General features: G+C 37.8%; 1 protein-coding gene across 2 annotated transcripts in view; it reads left to right on the forward strand.

The window, feature by feature from the left end:
- The first annotated feature begins 6,521 nt into the window (after positions 1 to 6,521).
- ZDHHC13 (zDHHC palmitoyltransferase 13) overlaps positions 6,522 to 26,340 on the forward strand; it is a 43,953-nt gene continuing 24,134 nt past the window's right edge. The window contains exons 1-7 of one of the 2 annotated variants that reach the window (XM_087821775.1): positions 6,522 to 6,603; positions 17,722 to 17,862; positions 20,551 to 20,673; positions 21,310 to 21,387; positions 22,550 to 22,694; positions 23,903 to 23,967; positions 25,361 to 25,523. In XM_087821775.1, coding sequence (XP_087677901.1) covers positions 22,566 to 22,694; positions 23,903 to 23,967; positions 25,361 to 25,523 — 357 coding nt within the window. In that variant the 5' untranslated portion in view covers positions 6,522 to 6,603; positions 17,722 to 17,862; positions 20,551 to 20,673; positions 21,310 to 21,387; positions 22,550 to 22,565. Of the gene's footprint in view, positions 6,604 to 17,716; positions 17,863 to 20,550; positions 20,674 to 21,309; positions 21,388 to 22,549; positions 22,695 to 23,902; positions 23,968 to 25,360; positions 25,524 to 26,340 lie in introns of both variants that reach the window. The other variant, XM_087821774.1, reaches the window with a different exon arrangement.

Genomic DNA, 26,340 nt, shown 5'->3' on the forward strand with positions numbered 1-26,340 from the left:
GGGCCGTGGTTTGTGACATAAGTCAAGTCTATCTTTTCTCATTTCCTGGTGCTTTCTTTTCCCAACCACCCAGTAACCCAGTTCCCTTCACTGACTCCTGGTTGTCCAAAGTCCCTCACAATCTGACCCTACCCTGGCCTCTCCCTCCAGGAAGTGCCTCTAGTCTCAGAATTACCTCTAGTTCATGTCTGCCTAGTCCCAAATTGAGACTGCTGTCTTCTCAGGACTTTTCAGACATATGCACTGGGATTAAACTAATTCTCCTCACTGTCCTTACCCTCTGTTGTGGGTTGAATTGTGTCCCTCCCGCAAAGAAATATGTTGAAGTCCTAACCCCTGGCACCTGTGAATGTGACCTTATTTGGAAATAGGGTCTTTGAAGATGTAATCAACTTTAGAGAGAGCATATTGGATCAGGGTGGGCCCTAATTCAATGACTGTCTTTATAAGAAGAGGGAAATTTGGACACACAGGAAGAATGCCATGAGGAGGCAGAGACTGGAGTAATGTACCTATAAACCAACGAACAACAAGAATTGCCATCAACCACCAGAAGCTAGGAGGAGGCAAGGAAGGATCCTCCCCTAGAGCCTTCAGAAAGAGCGAGGCCCTGCCAAGACCTTGATTTAGGATCGAGCCTGCGGAACTGTGAGAGAAATTTCTGTTCTTTTAAGTTGCCCAGTTTAGTATTTTGTTATGGCAGCCTTAGGAAACTAATACATCCTGCTGAATGTATTTACTCATAAGGGCAAATGAATCCCTGATGGCATATCAGGTGATGTAGGTCCCCTTTTCTGTGAATTGTCCTCACCTATAGTCCTTGCTAAATTTCTTGGTGATCATGGCAAAATCAAGCTACACTATCTATCACAGATGACTGGTCAGGGTAGATAAGAGACTGAGGGTCATCTAAGCCATTAATTAATAACAACCAAGTGGGTTCTCTTTCAATAGTCTGAATGAAGAGGCACAGAAACAGTGACAAGCAGGTAGTGGGTGCTGGGCCTGTAACATTTCTTATAGAGTCAATGCTAGAGTCAATGTCATGTGCAAGCAGAAGTTGTGGGGAAGCAGAAACCATGAGTAAGCAGAAGGCCCCACATTACAGAGAGAACAGGACAGATGCCCAGAGGCACAGAGACAAGAGAAGAAAAATAGAGACCACAGCTACCTTGGTTTTTAAAGATGTCTCAGTGCTCAGCTCCAGTCCCACAAAGAACTATACAGCAGGCAATAGGGAGCCAGAGAAGGTTCAAAAGAATGGCAAAATTTCACTCTATCATTTTATTCAATGTTCTGCCACTTCTGCCATCTCACCTACTGCTATTGCTGACAATCCACACCTCTAGCAGTTAGATTCATTAGGAACTCAGTGGCCTTGGGAATGAATTTAGTGCCTTCAGCTTGGGAAATCCAGATGTTGTCTGGGTTCACCATCTACCCAAAGCACAGTGTAGATTTCCTTCATTTAGGAACTGAGATGAAAGTTAACCAATTTGGCCCTCCCATGGTCGTTTCTTCTGTATTCTTGAACAACTTGCACCACAGCAAGCCAGCTTGGTCAGTTACCATGGACACCACTTTGTAGTTATAATTTGGAGCCTGGCAGTCAACTGCTAACAGCAGATTTAACCAGTGTCTGGTCCTTGGTGATAGCAGAGCTGAGGGGCGGGAGGCTTTTCTCATTAACACAAATTGTGTAGTGTGTAGGGCTGGGTGGTGGTGGAGAGAGAAGAACAATGATTCCTAGTAAACATCACAAACCAATGTTTTTGTTGAAACTTGGAATGAATTTTGGCCAGTGGAAACTTGGTTATTATATTTCCTATAAAGTCATAAATATTCCAGAGTTGGGTCCTGATCAATGTGAAGGCCGAGTTTCCCCTGATATTTCAGTTTTTCTCAGTGGCCTTTGTACCTAGTAACGGCCAACATTTATACAGCACTTATTGGATCACATTACATGCATTCTTTCATTTAATCCTTACAATTACTTAATGAAGTAGGTTCTATGAAGAGGCCAGGGGGAGATGAGTGTATAAACCAATAAATACAGAGCTATGGTAGATGGATACAGGAGATAGAGAGGAGGGTCTTTCAACACCTGTATTAGAGTCAAGCCATTTTACAGATAAGAGCCTGGAGGCTCAAAGTGGTAATAAGAGTGCACAGAAAGTGAGCTTCTAAAACTCATGTCCCACCTTGATTCCCTCAAGCAGATAGGAACATGATAATACCTTTGAAAAAATACCTGTATGAAGAAGTTTTGAAAGGCCCTGAATGAACCTGTAGCTAATTCCTAGGCCCTGGACTTAATTCTTGTCAGTGACTGTATTGGCAAGGCCACAACCTTGTCACACAGGAGACAGTCCTGCCCTTGACATCAGATAATCTGGGCCTGGGTTTTTCCACTCTCTAGCCTGATGCCCTGGGGCAACTGCTAAAGCTTCTCCCCCCCCCCCCCCCCCCCCCCCCCCAGCCACAGACTATAGAGTAAGATGAATTCATGCCCTGCTACTTCACAGGGATGTTATGAGTCTCAATTTAAATGAAGTGAAAGTGTTCTGCAAACTGTATACAACCATAAATGGGATTCTTTAACTCAAGTTGACCTTTTTTGAGCACTTAACCTGGGCTGGGAAATGTGCTAGGCACTAGGGATATATATATAAATGAGTAATATAGGCTTGTTCATTCCTTCAACAACTGAATATTGAGTGGCTTGATGGACCAGGTACTGACTATGGATTGGGAATTAATCTGTGTCTGAGACAGGGCCAGGTTCTGTGCTCATAGAATTGCTTGTGGTATACGGAGAAGATCGATATTCAAAACGTGAATTCAATAATGTTTTATGGTGCTATTAGAAGAATTACAGGTGCTATGGGGACACTTATCAGGGGGTCCTAATCTGGTCGAGGAGTCTGGGAAGCCTTTCCTGAGGAAATGATATTTAAGTGTCTTATAGGAGCAGAGAGGCCAGGGGGAGATGAGTATGTGAACCAATAAATACAGAGCCATGACAGATGGATGCAGAAGATAGAGAGAAGAGTCTTTCAACACCTATATTAGAGTCAAGGTAGATTCATTTTCTAGTCTAGAGTGTTGCTGTCACAGTTTGGACACATCCAGAAAATTTTCCATAGGAGTTGGTATTTAAATGTGTGACTGCAAGCAGGTGACTAAGACTCAAAATAGCAACTGGCAAAAAATAGGAGGAATACTTCCTGCTTTTCTATCCCTCTCCCTCTGTGTCCTTCCTCCCCCACTGCACACACCCATAAGAATCTGGTTAATCTGGCCAATAAAATATAAAGTAAAATACAGGAGGTGTGCACTATGATCGCCACACCCAGACCACATTAACTGTGGTTCTTAGAGTATCTCATTACCAGACCTTGGTGATTTGTATATAAAATGAAGGGAAAGATTCACTTGCACTTTTTAACTGTGAAGCTTTTTAGTAGATAGAAGATAAGGGATGGCACAAGACTGCTAAGCAATCTCTGACCAGTCCTGCAACCCCCAACCATGAGAATCTGTGAGGTTGGTTGTAGTTAGAAAGGTGGGGTGGCTTGAGGGCTGGTGAGAGGGCCATAGAGCAGGTCAGAAGAGTTGCCCTAATCCTATCTTCACCACTAACTTCCAGGGTGATCTTGAACAAGTCACTTCCCTCCCCGAGCCTGTTTCCCCATTTATAAACAGAAGAAATTGCAAGAGTCCTTTTGAGCTGGTGTTATGATCATGGAAAGGACCCTGTACCCTACCGTATCCTCCCAGGCTAATCTGGGTCCCTGTGTTATATTCTTGGTACTTTTCCTTGTTAGCACTTACCACTGTCTCTACTTTTTTTAAAAAACACACCTATCTATCTCTATCAGTATTTGCCCACCCCAAAAAACTTGAACTGCAGAAGAACAGACTGTACTTATATGTTTTAGCCTGTGCCTGGCACATAGTAGGAGTTCAATAAACATTTGTTGCCTGAAGTGTTCCCAGTGAGCACTCATCCCCACCCCAGTCCTGCTGGCCTGGTACCAGAGAGGACTGGGGTTTCCTAACTGGCATCTGTGAGAAGCTCTATGCTGACAGATGTGTGGGTTTTTCATTTTCTTATTTCACATTTCAAATGGTCATTTTGGTGCCAACGTTGAACTAATTATAACCAAAACCTGTTTCAAAAAAATGTCCCTGTCCTTTCCAGGGCCATGGAAGAAACAAGGCCAGAATCAAAAGTTCAGTAAAAATGAAGTTAGTTGCCCAGCTGGCATGGCTCAGCGGCTGAGCATCGACCTATGATCCAGGAGACTGCAGTTTGACTCCCCATTGGGGCACATGCCCAGGTTGTGGGCTTGATCTCCCTAATCCCCAGTAGGGGGGCGTGCAGGAGGTAGCTGACCAATGACTCTGTCTCATCACTGATGTTTCTATCTCTCTCTCCCTCTCCCTTCCTCTCTCTGAAATAAATAAAAATATATTTAAAAAACAAAACAAAACAAAAAAACCACTGAAGTCAGTTGCTGCCCATAGCGTGATAGTAAGGATTAAAAATTCTAATGTGGAATTTTTTTCAAAGCCAAGGATTGTTAAACACTGTAAAGTCAGTACTTAGAGTAATTCACGGAGCTGAACTGTCTTTGATGTCCTTTTGCAAACCATTACTTCAGCTGTATTCATTCATTGGTTTGTTTGGACAACACTTCTTTTAGGCTTTATTTAGCCCATGCCAGACCTTGTGCAGAGCATGGTGAGGGACCTCGAGATGGACGTGTCCCAGGAGCCCATGGCCAGGTACCAGGTACCATGCTATTCTACTGCAGTATGTCTAGAGGCCAAAGGCATTTTCAAAGATGAGAGGTAATGATGGCCCTTCAGGCCTCACCGGGTTTGCTTTCACATAGTCATTAGTTACACATATACTTATCCCAATCTGAAGTACCTCAGTAGAGGCATAAAACAAGCAGAGGGAAGTGTTAGGAATTATTTGTCCCAGAACCTTCTGATGTGTTAGGATATCAGTACAGAAGCATTGAAATAGCAGATTTCAAGCCTCCCTGAAGTTCAGAAAATCTAATTCAGTCCTTGACAGTGAAATAACCAAACCACTTCAGTGAAAGCACTTTGCAGTAAGAGAATTGGGTTTGAATCTTCTCTCCACCACTTCCCAGCTGAGTGACTTGGGGTTTATGATATCAGTCTGAACCTCAGTTTTTTCTTCTTTGGGAGGTTGGAAAAATATCAGTCATCTTATATACTAGATGTAATGTATGTGAAAACACTGTCATGGGTGCCAATGCATAGGAAGTGATTAATAAACAGTGTTCTTATTAGCTAAGCAAAATGGCCATACCCAAAGGCTCTCTCCTCTCTGAAGCCTTTGCTAGTCTTATCCTAGCCTGTCCAAATTAATTGCTTGCTCTTCTGGTTCTCCCAGGAAGTTGCTTGCACTTCCATTTGTCACTCAATTTGTCCTTCCTTGTATCATAGAAGTTGATGACACATCTATCCATGCACCTATCCACTCAATAAAATTGTACGGAGCATTTTTCATGTCCCTGTGCTGTGATGGGCACTGGGAGTTCAGAAATGGATACGACATGATTCCCACCCTCAAAGGGCATGATGATGGGCTTTGGGGGCAACTCATGGCTGGTGTGCCCAATAAACAGAGGTGCTATACTACTACTACTACTACTACTACTACTACTACTACTACTACTACTAAAATATTTTAACAATTTTATTGTATTATAGTATTTATCATGGGAAAAGCCAGCATTTTGTTAGATTTGTAGACACGTACGTATATTATGATTTAATATCACTTTTATAGAATAAGGGAGTCATAATATTTTCAGTTTTTTTCCAACTTAACTTCTAAAGGTGTTAATGTGGTTCAGCTTGGCAACAGATATAGCAAGGAATAATTAGAAAGACTGTGTTAGTGCTGGGCTAGAAAAGCTCCGGTTTTCTGGTAACTGAGTAGGAGAGCCCACGGCATCACTGGGGGGAGGGGCCTGGGCCGGGTAGGGAGAAGCCTGGAAACACCGAGAAAGATGCTAAGAATTCTCTCTGTGAGGAGACCGGGAGGAAGAGGGAACCAAGGCTTAGCCTATCTTCATAGCTGTCCTTTGGGCTGAACAGAACTTAGACGCCAGCTCCTTCGGTGCAGAACTCAAAGGGGCATGGGGAGTGCTATTAGGGGTCTCTTGCCCAATCCTCCTGTTGCCTGAGCTGTGGGCGCTTTACAGGATTAGGCAGGATGGTCAGGAGGACAGATACCTGGGCAGCAACGCAGACCTGCCCTGGGGCTGGAACTTGACCGTGGAGGCTGGCTGGGGGCGGGGCCTCCGACTCGCGGCTCCCCACTAGCCTCCCAGGTGGCAAGAAAGTCCCGCCCCTATCCGAGGGGAGAGCAGGGATTGGCTTTCCCGAGGCCGATTGATGGTACTGGCGGGAGCGTGGGCAGCGGCGGAGGCGGGGCCGTGAACAGGAAGTGGGATACGGGCGGCTCGAGGCGGGCTGGGGAGCTGGTGGCACCCGCGACTGTGCAGAGTCGCCGCCGTCGCTGGGGAGATGGAGGGGCCGGGTCTGGGCTCGCAGGTGAGTGCGGCCGGCGCTGACTGACCCGGGGGCCTGGAGAGACGCGGCTCCTTGTGGGGAGACGACGGCGTGGCTTGAGGAAGCTTCCAGAGGGGCCTCCGGGGGCGGAAGGGCCTGGGCCGGGTAGGGAGCAGCCAGGAAACGTCGAGAATGATGCTGGGAATTCTCTCTGTGAGGAGACCGGGAAGAAGAGGCCTGGAGAGAGGATTGAGTGCCTTCGCCAGCCTCCAGCCTCCTTCCGCGGGCCAGGGCACCCCCTGGGACCGGTCCCCCCAGCTCCTGTCAGGGACCGCTGCAGGGCCTGGGAGAGGAGGGTGGCCGTTCCTGGGAGAGGTGTCAGGTGACACACCTGAGTTGGACCAGCCTGTCTGACCTTGGGCCAGATCCGTGCGGTTCTGTTGATTTCTTTTCTGGCCGAGGCGCCTGGGCACCCGCCTTCGCCCCACCCAGCCCTGTTTTAGCTCGTGTTCCCACATTGTTGCTTACTCGTTGAAAGAATTTAGGCTGTTTGTTTAGGCTGAGGAAAGAGGTTTGGGAAGGTGATAGCTATCTGCAAAATTCCAAAGGACTCTGTTCTGTGGAATAGGTATTACCAGAAGCCAGATGTAGTTCCAGAGAAGGGAACGGGCTGGAGTGGGAAGTCACAAGAGGTACATCTATTTAGCTCCAAGAGAACAAGATTTTTGTCCTTTTAAAAAATGGCCCTTTCCCAACGCCTAGAGTGGCATATTGTAGCTGTTTACGTAATATTTGTTGAATAAATGAAGACTATCCAGATTCAGTCAACTTTTAGTGTTTAGCATGTGCCAGATGCTTTTATATGCATCATTTTACTCCAGAATTGAAACATCCTTAAGAAGTTGTCATTATCTCTATATACAGATGAGAAAACTGAAGCTGTCTCCAGTTGGAGTGAGTTAGGTAGTGGATTTTCTGTTGCTAGCAGGATTCAAGCAATTTGAGATGATTGGATTACTTGGCCTCTAAATTAGACTTTCCAATCTTGAGAGTGTTTCTCATGCTTCCTCTTTCCCTTCCTTCCTTCAACAGTCTGAGTAGCTTTAAGTGAGGAACCAGACATGTGGGGAGTTGTCAAGGCATTCTTATTAGGTGTTCTTGGGTCTTGACAGGAAAAAAAAAAAGGCTTACAAGCAGACTGGATTTTACAGAAGGGTGTAGAATTAAGAATCTTCACATGGGAACTATGTCTCATTTTTTTCCTTTCAGAGTTTCAAGGAAAAGTTGGTAGGAGTAACTATCATATCTTAATTACCTCAACTCATTTACAAAAGCCTTTAAGTGCTAAAAGTTCACTCCCTCTTGCTGAAGGGAAGATAGCCCTGCCCCAGTTCCTTGAGAGTTGGAGGGAGAGAATGATTCAGAGGTTGAAATTACTGGGGCAATGTAGAGATTCGTTGTTGTTAATAATGATTGAGTTATGCTTTTCAATAATAATGTAAAGACCTTACCTGTATATGGTTCTCTGTGGTTTGCAAAATATTCTCCCATTCTTGATCCTCACTGTGACCCTGTGAGATGGGGAGGGATAATTGTTCTAAGTGTTAGGCACTGTTACAGGTGCTGGAGATAAATCAGTGAACAACACAGACAAAAACATTACTGCTCTGGTTGAATGTGGTTCTCTTGATTCCAACTTGAGAGCTAATGGGTTTTTGCTGCAGTTTACCAATACAAGCATACCTTGTTCTATTGTGTTTCTCAGATACTGTGTTTTTACAGTGAAGGTAAGACCCTCCACCAGCAAAAAGATTACGACTCGTTGGGGGCTCAGATGATGGTTAGCATTTGTTAGCAATAAGTAATTTTTAAATTAAGGCATGTGCATTGTTCTTTAGGCATAATGCTATTGCACACTTAATAGACTACAGTATAGTGTGAACATAACTTTTATATGCATTGGGAAACCAAAAAATTTGTGTGACTCGCTTTGTTGAAGTGCTCACTTTATTGTGGTGGTCTGGAACTGAACCCCCAGTATCTCCAAGGTATGCCTGTACCATCTGGCCCCAGTTTCTTCTCTGACCTCATTTCTTATTACTTTCTTATTTGCTCAATCAACCCCAGCCCTAGGGGCCTCAAGGCCTTGGTGCTTACTATTTGCTGTGTCTGGAATACTCTTTCCTCATATACCCACATGCCTTATTTCCCTACCTCTTTAAGGTCTTGACACAAATGTCACCTCAGTGTGGCAAGCCCTCCCCATTATCACCACTACCAGCAACATTTCCTGTCTCCTTCCTTGCTTTATATTTCTTTTCAGCATTTAATACCATTTAACATGCTTATTTGTCTTGTTTGTTGTCTCTTTTCCTCCACTGAATTAAGTGCTTTGAGGATAGTGATGTTTATCTGTTGTGTTCACTGTTGTATGCCCAGCACTGGTGGGTACTCTGTAAATAATTGGTCAGTGAGTGAACTTGGAAACTGAACTCTGGTACTTCTGTCAGTGTCTTGAGAAAGTTTAAAGGTTATCTGTCAGATCTCTCTTTTTGTTTTATTTGATAACGTTGCTGAACAGTGACCCTCATTAGAGTTTGATTATGTTTTTGTAGATTTTGGTTTTCTCTTAAATTAAGGCCCATTGTAACTTTAAACCTATTTATTTACTATTTAGAAAAATAATTCGATTCATGCTATTTCATGGAGATTTCATGAGAAATATTATATGGTCCCTTATATCTTAAAGATGTTCCTTTCATCTATTGCTGTGTAACAAGTCACCCTAAAACATAGTGATGTAAACCAGCTATTGCCATGTTCATGGACTCTTTGTGTCAGGAATTTGGACAGGGCATAGCAAGAATGGTTTGTTTCCGCTCCACCATATCTGGGGCCTCTGTTAGAAAGACTCGTAAATTGGGATGACTCAGTACCTGGGCCTGGTATCATCTGGTTTTGTTTTCACTCACATGTCTGGCAGTTGATGCTGACTTTCAGCAGGGTCACCTACAAGTGGCCCGAGCCTCGGCGCAGCATAGTGGCTGGGTTCTAAGAGTGAGCATCTCAAGAGATAGAAAAAGGAAGCTGCCAGTTTCTAAGGCCTGGGCCTGCAAACTAGCAGAGCATCACTTCTGCAGTATTTAGTAGTGAAGCATCACAGAGCTCAGATTTGAGAGGAAGGACATAGACCCTCTCCTCTTGATGGAGAAGTATCAAAGAATTGGGGGCTTTGTTATAAAAATCGCCACAGATGTATTTGTAGCTCTCTTATATAATTTTCATAATATCTTATTATCCCCTGTGGAGGAGAGTATTTAGCTAGCTACATGTATCTTGCCTCTTGGTTGTTTTTTTTTAATCTAGTCTCTTGTGTTCACTGCCATATCCTGTGTCTAGAACAGTGCCTAGCACATAGTAGGTATTCAATAACTACCTGATGAATGAATGAATGGATTGTAGTAGGAATCGTGTCTTACTCATCTTTTATCCCTAGTTACCTAGTGCTGTAATTGGTATGTAGTAGGTGTTCTTTACATTTTCCTGAATGAATGATTAATGAAAACTCAGGAGTTTGCTGGTATCTTGAGAATTTGCTTAGTCTATTCTGTTACCTTAACATTGTAGGCAGCCATATAGCAGTTAAGCTTCCACTGCCAAAAAGGGTGTGTGTTTGTGTGATCAAGTCTTTACCAGTGCACATGTCATTAATGAGTCTTGTAACAGTTCCTCTTAGAACAACATGGAATTGGAAGGAACTTCATAGCTATATTGATGTGCTCCTTTCATTTTACAAATGTAGAATGGGGTAATTAGCCAAAAATGCGGTAATTAGCCAACATGAAATCTGTGACTTTGGCCTTGTTTTCAAGGAGTTTACATTTCAGTGTGGTAAAAATGAAACAACTAGAGAATACCATAGAAATCATTTTTTGATAACTGGAGAGTAATCTCTAAGAAGGATTTCGTATCATGACATAAACTTTGCTTTAATCTTTGTGATGGGAATGTATGGTTGTTTTCCTTAAACATCTTTATGGAACTGTCTCCAGTCAAAGTAACCTCCCCCAAAGCGGGTCATTGCCTTTCTCACCTGTAGCTCTTGTGGAAAATTTTGGGAAAGAGGAAATCTAGAGCAAAGGTGATAACTTAGAGCTGTGGTCTCTAAACTTTTTTGATCATGCACTCTTATCAGTAAAACAATTTTGAACTTGTACCCCTTGAGTAAAATGATAATGTGAAAAGTAGGATCCAAAATTTTCATTTTTGTAAAATATCATGTATTATGAGATGAATGGAGTGATGAGTGGACCCTGCACTGCAAGCTTCCTGGGAGCTTGGGGCTCCAGCTGCACTGTCCAGATCATCCAGGTACTGACTGCAGTTTACCATCACTTTATGGCAATGGATAACTCTAACCTATACACCGATGGGGATGATTCTCTATTATGTGGTTGGCTGGGGACTTAAAAAGTTCTGCACCCCTCTGTTTGATGTATGTGAGGGCTGGAGATAAGGGTCAATCACCAAATTCACATTTTTATGGGACATGTTATTATAAGATTTGACAGTATCTTTCTAAATTATTCATTAATTAATAGCTCAATATATACTCATGGTAAGGTTTTGAAATAAAGATAGTAAATATAAATTTGCTTCAGATCAGTCTTTTTGATAATTTTGAATATTTTTGGACAGAAGCCAGCTTTTTGTCAGATCAGATTAGATTGTCTTTGTTTTTACTTTGTGTGACTAGTGAAGAGTACCTGCTATGAAGAGAAGTGTCAGCTCTGTCATATTCTTGTTTGTGTGTACTTTTGGAATTATTATCTCAGTTTGTCACCTCTTTGTAATTTAACTCACTTGCTCATTTTGGGAGGGCAACTTAGTTAAAATGAGGTGATATAGCTTGAAAATTACTTAACCTGATGTATAATGCAGTATGCTGAAGGTCCATCCCACTATCAGCCAGTCTGGGTTGTGGAACTTTTACTCTACCCCAGGATACCTTCTACACATACTGCTTGATATATAGGTCATGTGAGGCTGCCAGTGCTAAAATTAGTAAAGCTTAAAGAAGCCAAATTTATAAATTTATGTGGCTTTTCCGTAAAAAAAAAAAAAGATAAAAAGTATTGTAATAGAGTAGAGGCTTTGACATTTTTTCCCATTACCTAACGGGTCACTGCATATACAACCTTTAGTATACTTGCCTTACTTTGGAGACCATTGACTCTGAAAGCAGGCTTTGAGTTTATATAGTCATTTTTAGGTTTTACTCTGACCTGGATTTAGGCCAAAAAAATGATGACATGAACAGAAGGTACCTCTTGTTCTCTAGTCTTTACCACCCATTTTTGCCATTTAATCACATAGCACTTTCCACTATCATTTTACTCTGTCTCTGACTTACCTGCACTATTAGACTTAAACTACTGGAGGATAGATATCCATGTCTTCTGTGCTCCTAGCATAACACTTTGTACATCATAAGTTCACAATAATTAATTGCTGAATAAATAAATACTCTTAATTGTGCATTTGCTTTACATTGGCATGTGTAATTCTCCCTAACTTTCTTCGTGAAAAATGTCCTTAATGCCTGAAGGCATTATTAGAGGCAACAAATTTGTATCTGTAGAATGAGTCAATTTTCTGTGATGAAAAACTCTGTATATAAACAAAGGGTTAGTCTTCCTAACAAATGGAAAAAGGTACACAATCCACTTGAAAATCAGTAGACTGTTTAAAGGCAGTCCACCAAAGAGAAAATATGAGAGCCAGTCAACATAACAAACAAACTCAGATTTAGCAACTAGGGGCATGCAAATGAAAAACGATGCCATTTTTTAGCCCCCAGATTGGCAAGATTGTAAAAGGACTTATCTATGCAGTTACAGGGAAATTTATAGGGGAAAAGACTATATATTTGTTGTTGGGAGTATGAATTCGGGAAGGTAATTGGTCAATATCTATTTATATTTAAAATGAATATATTTTTTGACCCAACAGTCCTACTTTGGGGAATCAATCCTATAGAATGTACCAGATGTTAATTATAGGATTATTTATAGAAGTGAAGACTGAAATCAACCTACATCTCTAACAATAGGGAAATGGTTGAATAAATTATGCTAGATCTATACAATGGAATAATACTCAACCATTGCTGACCAGCAGAGCTGTACATGATACCTTGTTAGGTGAGACAAGCAAGTTGATGAATGTGATCCCATTGTTTTTTAAAAATAAATATAAGAAGAAAATGATAAAAATCTATATGTATATATACTGTATAATGTTTACATATGTTAGAGTATATACACAAAGATGAAGGATACCCCAAACTGTTAATAATAGTATCTCTGGTAATGTAGGATTGGAATATTTGCAAATCGCATGTCTAACAGAGGACTTTTGTCTAGAATATACAGTATAAAGAACTCTCAAATCTTTAAGAAAACAAGCAGCCCAATTAAAAAATGGGTAAAAGACATTAAAAAATTCACCAAAAAGGATATACAGATGGCAGATAAGCACAAGAAAAGAGGCTCAACCTCATTAGCCATTAGGGGCTATGCAAATTATACCATGATGAAATACTACTACACATCTAGAATACTAACCATACCAACTGCCAGAGAGGATGCAGAGCAGGTGGATCTCTCATGTTGCTAGTGGCAATGCAAAGTGGCACAGCCACTCTGGAAAATAGTTTGACAGTTTCTATAAATTTAACATATATTTACCAGATGGCCAAGCAGTTTCCCTCTTAGAGAAACAAAAATATATGTTCATACAAAAGCATGTACATGAATGTTTACAGCAGCTCTATTTATGATTGTCAAAAGCTGGGTTACTTGAATGGATGAACTGTGATATCATGTGATGGAATACTATATAGCAGGGAAGGAACAATTAATAACATGCAGCACCTTGGATGAGTCTTAAAGTGTTATGCTGAGTGAAAGAAGCCAGTCTTAGAAGATTATGTACTGTATAATTTCATTAAATGACATTGTGAGAAAGATAAAACTAGTGAAGAATATATCAGTGGTTCCCAGAAGGTATGGAGAGTATGTGACTACAAAGGAATATCCCAAGGGAGTTTTTGAGATTTTGGAACTGGTCTGTATCCTGATTGTAGTAGTGGTTACACAATTATATACATGTGTTAAAATTCATAGAAGTATATAACTTATATACTGTAAGTTAACTTTAAAAAAAAAGCATTTGCCTCTTCAGAGTAACCTGTTGAGGGGTAATGGACTTATTAAACTATCATTGCTTAAACCATTTTTGGAACTCCTGCAGAATGGACTTAAGCACATTACACCAAATATCTTCAGTTTTCTATTTTTAATGTGTATTTATCCCTTGAGGGTTTTTTTGTTTTTGTTTTTGTTTTTTTAATTAAACAGTGAAAATTGTTCAGAGAGACAGGTCTGGTGCATGAGATGGGTGAAAGCTAGGTAACAACTTTATGGTAAAAACAAGATGGGATTATAAAATGAACCAGTTTTGATTTCTAGGAATGGTTTGCTAGACATTTGATGTGAACCTCCCCCTGAGTGTAGCTAAAAAAGTGGATCTAATATAAAATCATTTTGAGTATTTAAAAATAATTTTTGATGCCATTGTAAAATTTTTAAAGATTCCTTACGTTCTATGCATATGATTGTTTGTCAGCAAATTGATTTGTTTTTAATCTGTATGCATTTTATTTCTTTTCCTTACTCTACTACTCTGTCTAGGACTTGAGTACATTGTTGACTGGAAGTGGTGATAGTGGGCATCATTGCTTTGTTTTCAGTCTTTAGAGTTAAAGCATTCAGTCTTTTACCATTAAGTATGCAGTAGCTGTAGATGCCTTATAAATGCTCTTTATCAAGTTGAGAAAGTTTCCTTCTTTTCCTAGTGTGCCAGGAGTTTTTATCATAGAGGAGTGTTGAATTTTGTCAAATGCTTTATTCTATTGAAATGAATATTTCCCCCCATTTATTCTGTTAATATGGTAAATTGCATTGATTAATTTTGAAATTGTGCTTGGTTTTAATGTATTTTATCCTTTTATATATTACTGGATACAATTTGCTATTATTTTGTTTAGGCTCTTTGCATATGTTTATGAGGGATATTGGGTCTATAGTTTTCTTTACCTGTAATATGTGTTGGTTTTAGTATTGGGGTAATGCTGCTGCCTAAAATAAGCTGGAAAGTATTCTATTTTCTGAAGGAGTTGGTATCATTTCTTCCTTAAGTATTGTTATAAGAGTTTGCCAGTTAAAAGTTATGTGGGCCTGGAGTTTTGCTTTTTTAATGGGAAGTTTTAAAATTATGAATTAAATTTCTTTAATAGATAGGGTGCTACTTATTTCTTTTAAAGTCCATTTAGAGAACTTGTGTCTTTTGAGGTATTTGTGCATTAGTTGTTGAATTTATTGACTTAAAGATGTTCACAGCATTCCTTTATTACTTTTAATGTTTGTAGAATCTTGTCGTGATGTTCCCTTTTTTAAATCTGGTATTTGTCATTGATGTCTTCTTTTTCCTTGATCCTTCTGACTATAGGTTTACCAATTTTATTGATATATTATTTCTAAAAAAACTTGCCTTTGGTTTCAGTGATTTTCTGCATTGTTTTCTTTTTATATTTCATGGATTTCTTCTATCTTTATTGTTTCCTTCATTCTATCTACTTTGGATTTATTTTTCTTTCTCTAGATTCTTAAGGTGAAAGCTTAGATCATTTATTTTAGACTCTTGGGGTTTTTTTTGAGAATTTCTCACATATCCTTTGGCTATTGCTTTCTATTTTAATTACATTGTGGTCAGAGAACCTACTCTCTGTGAATTCAACCCATTTAAGTTTATTTCATGGCCCAATGTGTAATCTTTTTGCTGTGTATTCCATGTGTACTTGAAAAAAAATCTATTATTGGTGGAGTTTTATGAAAATGTCAGTTGGATCAAGTTGGTAGATAGTGTTCCTTAGGTTTTCTCTGCCCTTTTCTGATTCCTATCCTGTTCTCTATCCAATATGGTTTTCTGTTTACTTGTCCTGTTAGTTACTGAAAGAAGTATTGAAATATCCAACTGTAATTCTATAATTGTGAATCTTTCTGTTTTTCTTTTTTGTTCCATTAGCTTTTGCTTCATGACTTTTTTTTTTTTTTAAATATCTTTATTGATTTCAGAGAGAGGAAAGGAGAGGGAGAGAGAGAGAGAGAAACATCAACGATGAGAGAGTCATTGATCGGCTGCCTCCTGCATGGGAGTTGATTGAGGGATTGAGCCCGCAACCTGGGCATATGCCCTGACCGGGAATCGAACCCCAGTCACCTGCATCCTAGGTTGACGCTCAACTGCTGAGCCACACCTGGCCAGTCATGCTTCATGACTTTTGAAGTCCCTTTTGGGTGTATACATATTTATTATTATGTCTTAACTAATTGGCCTCATTAATATTATGAAATGTCCCTCCTCATCTCTGGTAATATTCATTGTGCTGATATCTACTTTGTCTCATATAATTATAGCTACTACATTCCTTATGCTTAATGTTTTTGCATAGCATATCTTTTTCTATCCTTTCACTTTTAACATATTTATGTATATTTAAAGTGGGTTTATTGTAGACAGCATATAGTTGTAGTTTTTAAAAAAATCCAATCTAACAATCTCTGTCATTTAAAAAAAAAAGTTTTTATTGATTTCAGAGAGAGGAATGGAGAAGGAGAGAGAGAGAGAAACATCAATGATGAGAGAGAATCATTGATTGCCTGCCTTCTGCATGCCACCTGCTGGGGATCAAGCCCACAACCTGGGCATGTGCCCTGACCTGGAATCGAACCGCGATCTCCTGGATCATAGGCCGATGCTCAACTGCTGAGCCACACTGACCAGGCTGTCTCATTTTTTAAAGACCATTTGCAGTTGTAAAGATATCATCTTGTATGTTTTGGTGCGTTTTTTTTGGTCTCTATTCTTTGTTCATTTTTTCTATTTTTCCTGCCTCTTTTTTTTCTCTCCCCATATTGCTTGTCTTTTAAGTATTTTATTTTATCTTTGCTATATTTATTTAGAGGTTGCTCTTGGGTTAACACTATACAAGCTAACTTATCACTGGCAACCTGCAAATACTATTATAGCATCTCTTGGAACAGTAAGTATATTTCTGTTTCTTTACTATCATCAGAAAATTTCAAAATGAGAAAAAAGTCTGATATGTTTACCCATATAATTATACATGTTTATCCATGTAGTTCTGGCACTCTTTGTTCCTGAGTATTGGTTCAAATTTCCATCTGGTATTATTTTCCTTTAGCCTGAAGGACTGACTTCATTTCTTGTAGTATAAATTTTCTGGCAATTTTCTTAACTTTTGTTTGTCTGAAAAAGTGTGTATTTCACCCCTGTTTTTGCAGGATATTTTTGCTGATGTTTCCAGGTTTATAGTATTTTCCTTCAGCTCTTTAAATTGTGCTTTTGTCTTCTGGTTTTCACTTACTGATGAGAAGTCTGAATTTATTATCTTTGTTTTTTTAACATAGTGTGTCTTTTTCGTTAGGCTGCTTTGAAGATGATCTCTTTATTTATTTTTTTTAGTGATTTGATTATCATTTGCCTTGGTATAAGAATTTGAAGTTTATCCTACTTGGTTTTTTGAGCTTCTAGGAACTGTGGGTTTATAATTTTCACCAAATTTGCTGTTGTTTAGTCAAATATTTAAAAATATCTCTCCTTCCTCTCCTGGGACTCAAGTTATACATATTCAAGAACTTGATTCCCTGGGGTGTAACTTTAGGATATGTCTGCCACAACTCCCAAAGCAGAGGCATGGCAGCCTTCCTTCTTGTAATGTCAATACCTTTGGCCTTCCACCTACTACAAGTATCAAGATCTCTTTGTGCCTTTGCAGATGACCGTCATTTTATGACAAAACATACATGTAATTTGGAATTTTCTAATATTAAGCACCTAATCCTAGTAAAGAGAATTAAGATGAAAATCTTCCTTGGATACAACTCTAAGGCTCAAAACATTTTTAATTTAATAACATAGATATTGTTAATCGTAGCAAACTCTTCATTATGTAATTGAATGTGACATTAATTCTCTTACTGTACTTTGTCAAATTACTCCTACTCTCCAGTGCAGGAATCACAGCCATGGCCCCCACCCTTCAGGATTTGGTCGACATGGAGTCTGTGCACATGAGAACAAAGAACTTGCCAAGGCAAGAGAAGCTCTTCCTCTTATAGAGGACACTAGTAACTGTGACATTGTAAAAGCTACTCAGTAAGTCTTTCCAGTTCTTTGTTTTATCCTTATGTCCTGTTAAGTTATAATAGTGTATGTGCAGTTCATGGCATCCAGTGTATACCCAACTCACGTCCTGTTCTAGTGCTAGTATGTTTGTCATACCAGCATCAGAGCACTTAACACAGTGCACCTTAGCTGTTTGTTACCAGTCTCTTCCATTAGATTGGGAGCAGCTTCTTAGCAAAAGCATGTCTTTTTCATTTTTGTAGCCCCTGTGCTTTTGTACAGTTCCTGTCTTGTATTAGGTGCCCAGTAAATGTTTGTTGAGTGAATGAATGATTTTAAGTGACACTAAAACTAGACTCTGAATTTGAAACACAAATCTGACTCTTTTAAAATGTACTACAACCTGAATATGTAGGTGGGATGGAAAAATATCAGCTCACACATTTATGGATGTTTTAACATTTATTGAGTACTTTCTATGTACCTGTTGTGCTGAGTGCACTAGAAGAAAGTCAGTAAGGTAGAAATAGGTTTTCTGACCACTTGAAACATATAGTGGGTTGTTTTGCTTGCACCAAAAATGCAAGTATGTTTCGAAAATTTTTCGGTAAGATCTCCAGATGTGGATATTTGCATTAAATCATTTACAACATTTTTACCTTCATGAATCTCATTGCTTATTAACATCCACCCACCTCTTGCCATTGAATATATTTTGAAATATTTTGTCCATCAAGTTACATTGATTTTTAATCCATTTTCTTAATAATCAAATACAAATCTGTCAGAGCTTCTAATCAGCATGAAAGGAACTAATGTTGCCAAACTAACTTGATATAATTTCTGTCAAAAGCAAAGATGTTTGGTGATTAATTAGCTTGTTTGGCCTTAACGTAGACTAATGGATTATTTATGTTAGTTAAAAAATAATTGACAGTTATTTGGGTATTCTAATTATTAATTTATATGAATTCTAGAGGCCCTGGGAACAACTACTTTAGGTGAATATTATTTGATATTGTTTATGTTATTATATTTATATGAAGATGAGAGTGTTCTTAAGGTAAATATTTGCTTTAATGAGAATGGAAACATTTAAATGTTTCTTTGCTACTGGTAAAGTTCTATAAAATAAATGTGAAAAATTAGGCCACACACACAGGGAATTAAAAAGTCACATTTTATATCTTTCTTAAAATTTCCTTTGAGGTCTTAGGCCTTCTTAAGTGTTGTGGGAAGATCTTTAGGTAGATGTGGAAAGGCAAAAAAGAGCCAGGATGTGTTTGTGTGTTTTTTCTAAACCACCAAAATCCTCATTAGTGTGTACTCTTATATTTCTCACCTATAGGGAGTATTTTTTCCCCCAGTAAAATGTTAAAGCTGACAATTAAAAGATGAGAAATATAAATGTATGTATCATTATCAACAATTTACTCATATTAATATTTTCATTTAGCATTGTGAAACAGTTATCTCTATCTTAAAAATGCCATAAAGACAAACAGATAAGGACACACACACATTTTGATAAAGTAGAAATGATTTAATTTTACAGCATGGGGAACATATTTCTATGATTTGGTTTGATTTTGACTCTTGAGGGCTTACTGAAACTTTTAGGTCTCTAAATGGAAATAAGATTCAAAGAAAGAGCCAAATGGGCTGTTGAGACTTAGTTTTTGTTGAAAAGAAATATTGCTAATGCATTATTTTTAAAGTTATTATAGCATTAAAAAGAGATATTTCTGTCCTGTTTCTCATTCTGACAGTGAATAAACTCTCTTATATATTGTATTCCTCAAGTCCATCCCTCCTTTCCCCTTCCTGCTGCCTCTCTCACTTTAGGCTCTCATTGCCTGTCACCTGCATGTATTGCAAGAGCCTCTAAACTGGTCTCAGTCTCTGCCTCACCCTCTTCAAATTAGTTTCCATGCTGCCAAGGTGGGATCTTTCTTAAAACTCCGAGTCTTAGTGCTTTTTCCTCTTTAAAACCTTTGGTGTTTCCCTTTGAACGAACAATAGATGAAGTATAAACTTCCACACATGGCGTAAAAGGCCCGCACCGTCTTTTCCCATCTGGCCTAGTTTCTCCTCTTGCCGTCTTTCTCAGGTTTTATCCTCTTCAATGTTAAATTCCCTATATTTCTCGGAACATCTGTGTGGTTTCACACCTCTGGTGTTTGTACATGCTATTCCCTCTGCCTGAAACGCCCTCCCTTCAACCTACAAAACATAGTTCATATACCAAGTTTCATCCCCCCAGGACGTCTAAACATTTCTTCCTTTGCCATACCTTATACTATGTTTATATTTTATTGTTGAATTTATCCTGTTCCAAGTTTTAGTGTCTTCCTAATTGTAAGGTCATTGCATGAGCTTGGTTTGATTCAAGGATAAGAGTATAGTCAGGATTCAGCAATATACATTCCTGGCATATAATGGAGGATCTAATGAAATTTATTATTTGAAGGAGGGCAAATGTGAATGTTAAAGCTTACTTAAGAAAATCAAGTTCAACTCCAAAAGGATTAATCTGATCAGTTAGTAAACCAGGTTTACTTTTGTTTGGCTTTACGATTTGGCCTCTTTGTGTATATCTTTGTTATTACATTTCTGTGTTGGCTGGAAGATTGGATAAAGACATGGTAAAAGGAAGAAATTTTGATATTTGAAATTATTTTAATGGTATTAATTGTCTTTTTTTTTTTTTCATTTGAGATATGGGATTTTTGAACGATGTAAAGAGTTGGTAGAAGCAGGATATGATGTCAGGCAACCAGACAAAGAAAATGTGTCCCTTCTTCATTGGGCTGCTATTAACAACAGGCTGGATCTTGTAAAGTAAGATGGGATATATGTATATTAAGTGTATATTTATAATTCTAGACCTGTCCTTTATTTGTCTTTCTTCAAGTGCAACTATGAATGTTGAACCATCCATAGTCCTTATAGATTCACTGACATAGTGTATAATTTCTGTCCGCCCCCAGTAGAGAGCAAAATGCTCAAAACGTCTAACTTTTCTGAAAGGATTTCAAATTAATTTTTTACTACTTTTAGAATTCATTCCCATATAGTAATTCTAATTTTAAACTGTTTAAAGTGACATAATTTCACCTTTTTTCTTACAAGTTAAGTAGAATATCTGTGTGAGCCTAAACCTTTTGAATATAAACCATTTCAAGAGTGTTGTAATTAGAATATGCAGAGTAGTTATCATGTGCTTGGTATGTAAGTTATAATGGAATGCTCATGACAGCAGTAATAATTACTTATATGTTATGAATATTTCACTAGGGATCTGTTTGATGCTATTGTGTGAATCTTTCAGACTTCTGAAGATCTGAGTGTTTTTAGAGAGGGTTCTTATAATTTCTGTTTTCCAATACCTTTATTACTAAGAAAAGTTAATGTTTTCTTTCTCAGTATGAATTTTAAATTTGAAATCTTATTTTTATCTATGTCTGTTTTTAACAGGTTTTATATTTCAAAAGGTGCTGTTGTAGATCAGTTGGGTGGAGACTTAAATTCAACCCCTCTTCACTGGGCCATCAGGTAAAGGTTTCTTATACACTGACATTGCTATTCAAAGTTAAGTGATATAAGTTTATTTTCTGAATATTGATGATCAGCATTTTCCAATAGAATTTTCTGTGATGATGGAAATGTTCTATTCTGTGCTATCCAATATGGTAGCCACTAGCCATATGTGAAATGTGAGATAGGGCTAATGTAACTAAGGAATTGAACTTTAAATTTTACTTAATTTTAACTACTTTGAATTTATTGAAACTGTAGTTAGAGACCATTTGAAAGGCTTTCTTTCCTTTTTTTCTCCCCTTCATTAAACAAACAAACAAACAAACAAATAAATGAAGCTTTAAGGAGTTTCCAAATACATGTTTTTTGTGCTTAAATTAGGGCTCCACTGTGATGCTCAAACTCAAATGTGTGTCTTATACTTTCTTTTTAAAAAGTGATAGTTCAGTAAACTATAAATTCAGTAAGTTCTTTTCTCTGGTACATATTAGCCATCTGAAGCTGAGGTTAATAAAGACCTGTCTTGATACGTAACAATTTCTTAATTTGTCATTTTAACTCTATTCTTTGTGGTTGGTGGGGCTGACATGAACCTGACACTAAAGTGAATAATTGTTCATTTAAGGCAAGGAATTGAATCTTTTCTCCATAGCCAAGAATTTTGAAGAATGTAGGGTTAACTCATCCATTTTAAGCTACTGAGGTAGAGTGCTTTATGTGGAAGAAGAGCCATATTCCAGTGTAAAAATATATAGTTCCTAAGAATAGTATTATTACAGTATACCTGCAGTCTGAATGTTATATTGCAGCGTATCTGGCTCATTATTTTAAAGTAGCAACAGTGAAGTCTAAGTCTCTTTAAAGTTTACATTTTTAGCATTAGTCATGTAGTTATTTATATATGGTAGCAAAATAAGGTTTAAGGTAGATTGGAAGGTTGTTAAAGTTATTAGTTGCACTCAAGAAGGACTGTCCAGATAGTTCTAAGTTTGGGCCATCTAAGTAAAAGACATTTAGAGAATCTTCAGAGTTAAAAAAATCTTACTGTTAGGACATACTTTTCATATCTAACTAAAATCCCTCAGTGTCTTAGGGATATCAATTTCTCTCTGAATTTTTAATTTTTATTTTTATGCATGCTACAGAATACAGTACAATTTTTCTTCTCTATTTGCAGACAAGGCCATTTACCTATGGTCATATTATTACTACAGTATGGTGCAGACCCCACTCTTATCGATGGAGAAGGATTCAGCAGCATCCACCTGGCAGTATTATTTCAGCACATGCCCATTATAGCATATCTCATCTCAAAGGGACAGGTATATCTTGAAATGTATCTCATACTACAGCTATTGCAAATTTGAAGAGATTGGGAAGATGATTAGTAGTCTGTTCTCATTTTTAAAGTAGAAGTTATAGATATCCAGATATTCAAATATTGGTGTCAGTAAGTCTAGCTATTGAATACTCCTTTCTAGCTTCATTGGAGCAAAAGGGACAGGTCATTTAGCTCAGTAACATATAATAGATGTTTTTGAAACTTGTAAGCCAGTAATAGTTTTCCTTATGACCCCTGCAGAGATTTTCAAAAACATGACTTCAAAGCCTGTATTTTTCTTCTGGTTGAATGTAGAAATGGTGGTCAGATCACTGAATTACCCCATCATCGCTTTCATTGTTTGAGTCTAAATGGGAGGCCAATTTGAATGTGTGCTTCTTATTCTCTAAAGTAATTCCATGAAAAATGAATTGCCTAAGAGGCATCCATTTATGGCATAGGTTAAATTATAGGTTATTGGCAGTGGGAGTTTCATTGTCAGCTGTATTTGTCCGGGATATGTTTTCTCTTAGCAAAGTAGTTTATATATTAGCAGACTTGCCTATAACAGGCGTGGAAACATGTTTGCACAAATGCTGTTGGAATGATTGTGTTCTCTGTAAATAAGCACTTTCTCTCAGACTTAGCCAATTGAAGTAGAATAATTATAACCTCCTTGGGCTCACTTTGGAAAGATGTTTGAGAAGGAATCCTTTTTGCTTCTTTTTGGGTTCCTTTCCATGTTGTATTCCTCAAAGGCCCCCAAGAGAGTGAGTTGCCTCAGAAGTTAGGGGTTCACTATTACTGAAAGTGTTTAAGTAGAGACTGGGTGACTTTGTGGTAAAAGATAATAGTATGAATTAATGTGTCAGTTAAGGTCTAAACTAGATGACTTCTAAAGTCTCTCCTTCTAAGACTCTTATATTTGATGGTGATTAAATATTTTTCTCTTTCTCTTAGCTCTCTTCCATTCACATTATACACCACTTTGAATCATATATTCAGATATTCCCTTTAAAAGTATTTTGTATAAATCAATTGATTTTTATCCTATGGCTGTGAAGCAGAACATTCTTTTGTTCAAATGATATTTGAACACTCCTTATAGACACAATGGTAGTGTTAATGTATTAAAGAGCTATTTCTATTAAGAGAAGAAAGAGAATTTTAGGTCTACAGTTAAGCTGATTGACTTTTCTTTTTGAACAGAGTGTGAATATGACAGATTTAAATGGGCAGACACCTCTCATGTTATCAGCTCACAAAGTACTTGGGTGAGTGAGTTTAATTGAATTGCCTCATTCTGATTCTTGGTTCTAACAATTTCTTTTTTGTGTATATAATTTTAAGTATCTTAATCTATATCAAATGATACTACTTTCTGAAGAGTAAAATAAGATTTTTTACCCTGTGACTGTGATACAGACTTTTTATGTAGTTGTGTTTAGGAAAGCACTATTGAAATAATTTTCTCTTTTCTGATACCTTAGGGGAAAAGTTCGAACGCTACTATAAGATAATAATTTCTTTACAAAACAGGTAGAGATTCCATACCATATACTACTTATTAACATGACTTACATTTCTTAGTTTGCATTTTAAAAAAATGGCAACAAGTTTAAATGTTCTCATAATTTGGAATCTAGATGATAGATCTACTTTCCAGAAAACAGTAAATGTTGAGGTTCTCTGACATTGTTGACTGCTCTGAAAATATTAATTGTAACTGATCTATGAAAATAGTATATATGTTCATATCAAGTACTTGCATATTTAAGCTTTTCTGTGTATTTCTTTTATAAACACATGATTAATGACCACCGTATAGTGCAACTTCTGTTTTTCTTCTCTGAAATATATGCTATAGTTTTCCCTTTGTCAGTTTGTTTCCAATGTTATGCTCAATTTCTGATTCTGATTTTACTTTGGACTTCTCTCCTAGGAACTGAGTTAGTTCTGATGCCATTTCCTTTTCATTCATGGAGTGGTGGGGTAGGGGTAGAATTTTATTAGAAAGCGTTTTGTCGTCTTTGCCGATAATTCTGAAGTCAGGTATAGTGTTTTAAGATCTTGATAGACTAAGTAAAGTAGAATGTTATTTTATTAAAAGAATCTCAAGTAGTCATGAAGGAAGGGAAGGTATTGATGATAAAACAAAAATATTTTATTGAAGTCTGCCTTCTAGTCCATAACTTTCTAAGATAAACACATATTTTAGGACATTATTTATACCTGCTTTATTTAATAATAGGTTAGAGGGAGAATGTGAAGTTAGTTTTTGGTTTATCTCTTCAGATATAATAGTGTACATTTAGTTTTTAATTAGATAAGTAATAGGATTTAATATTGGCCAAAGTTAAATGTACAATTTAAAAGAAAATGTTTACCAATAGAACAACAACATGAAAGTAGAAGTTTGAAAAACAAAAACAGTGATTTCACTGTACTGATGCGAAAATTGTATTATCTATATAGTAGACATCTTTTTGGGGGAGTGTGCATCTCTCCTATTAGCATCTACAATAGAACTCTGCAGAAGGAAGTTCCTCAGTTGTCTGAATACTGATTTGTCATTGATATATTAGCTTAAAAGATTGGTTATTTGCATTTACACCTCAAATCATTCATCTTTCTAATACCCCTTGGTATTTTATTGTTTTGAAACAGGCCAGAACCAACTGGATTTCTTTTAAAGTTTAATCCTTCTCTCAATGTGGTTGATAAAATACACCAAAACACCCCACTTCACTGGGCAGTGGCAGCAGGAAATGTTACTGCAGTTGATAAACTATTGGAAGCAGGTTCTAGCCTGGATATCAGAAATGTTAAGGTATGACCAGGTATTTATCTCCCTTAGTTTATTATGTCTTCAGATAGAGGATTGATAAATTAAGATAAAAGTAAGCTATACATATGACTTCAGTTACTGCAGGATAGATGTAAACAATAATAGCTGGCTACCCTCAGCATAAGTATGTTGAGTCTGTGATTCTGGTAAGTTTTTAAAAAAATGCACAACATTACTAATCATCAGAGAGATTCAAATTAAAACCACAGTGAGATATCACCTCACACCTGCCAGAATGGCTGCCATCAATAAATTAACAAACAGTAAGTACTGGCAAGGATGTGGAGAAAAACCCTCTTGTGCTGTTGGTGGGAATGCAGACTGGTGCAGCCACTGTGGAAAACAGTATGGAGTTTCCTCAAAAATTAAAAATGGAACTGCTTTTTGACCCAGCAATCCCACTTCTGGGAATATGTCCTAAGAACTTGAAACACTAATTTGAAAGCATACTAATTTGAAAGAATATATGCTCCCCTATGTTTATTGCAGCATTATTTACAATAGACAAGATCTGGAAATAGCACAAGTACCCATCAGTAGATGAGTGCATAAAAAAGCTGTGGTACATTTATACAATGGAATACTTTGTGGCTGTGAAAAAGAAGGAAATCTTACCTTTTGTGACAGCATGGATGGGCCTGGAGATTATTATACAAAGTGAAATAAGCCAGTCAGAGAAAGACAAATACCATATGATCTCACTTATATGTGGAATCTAATGAACAAAATAGAAACAGAGGCATGGATATACATGGAATAAACAGCTGTTAGAGGGGAGGGGAGCAGGGCGGACTGGATG

This window comes from Miniopterus natalensis, chromosome 11 (genome assembly GCF_054644295.1).
Source record: "Miniopterus natalensis isolate mMinNat1 chromosome 11, mMinNat1.hap1, whole genome shotgun sequence".
Taxonomy (NCBI): domain Eukaryota; kingdom Metazoa; phylum Chordata; class Mammalia; order Chiroptera; family Miniopteridae; genus Miniopterus; species Miniopterus natalensis.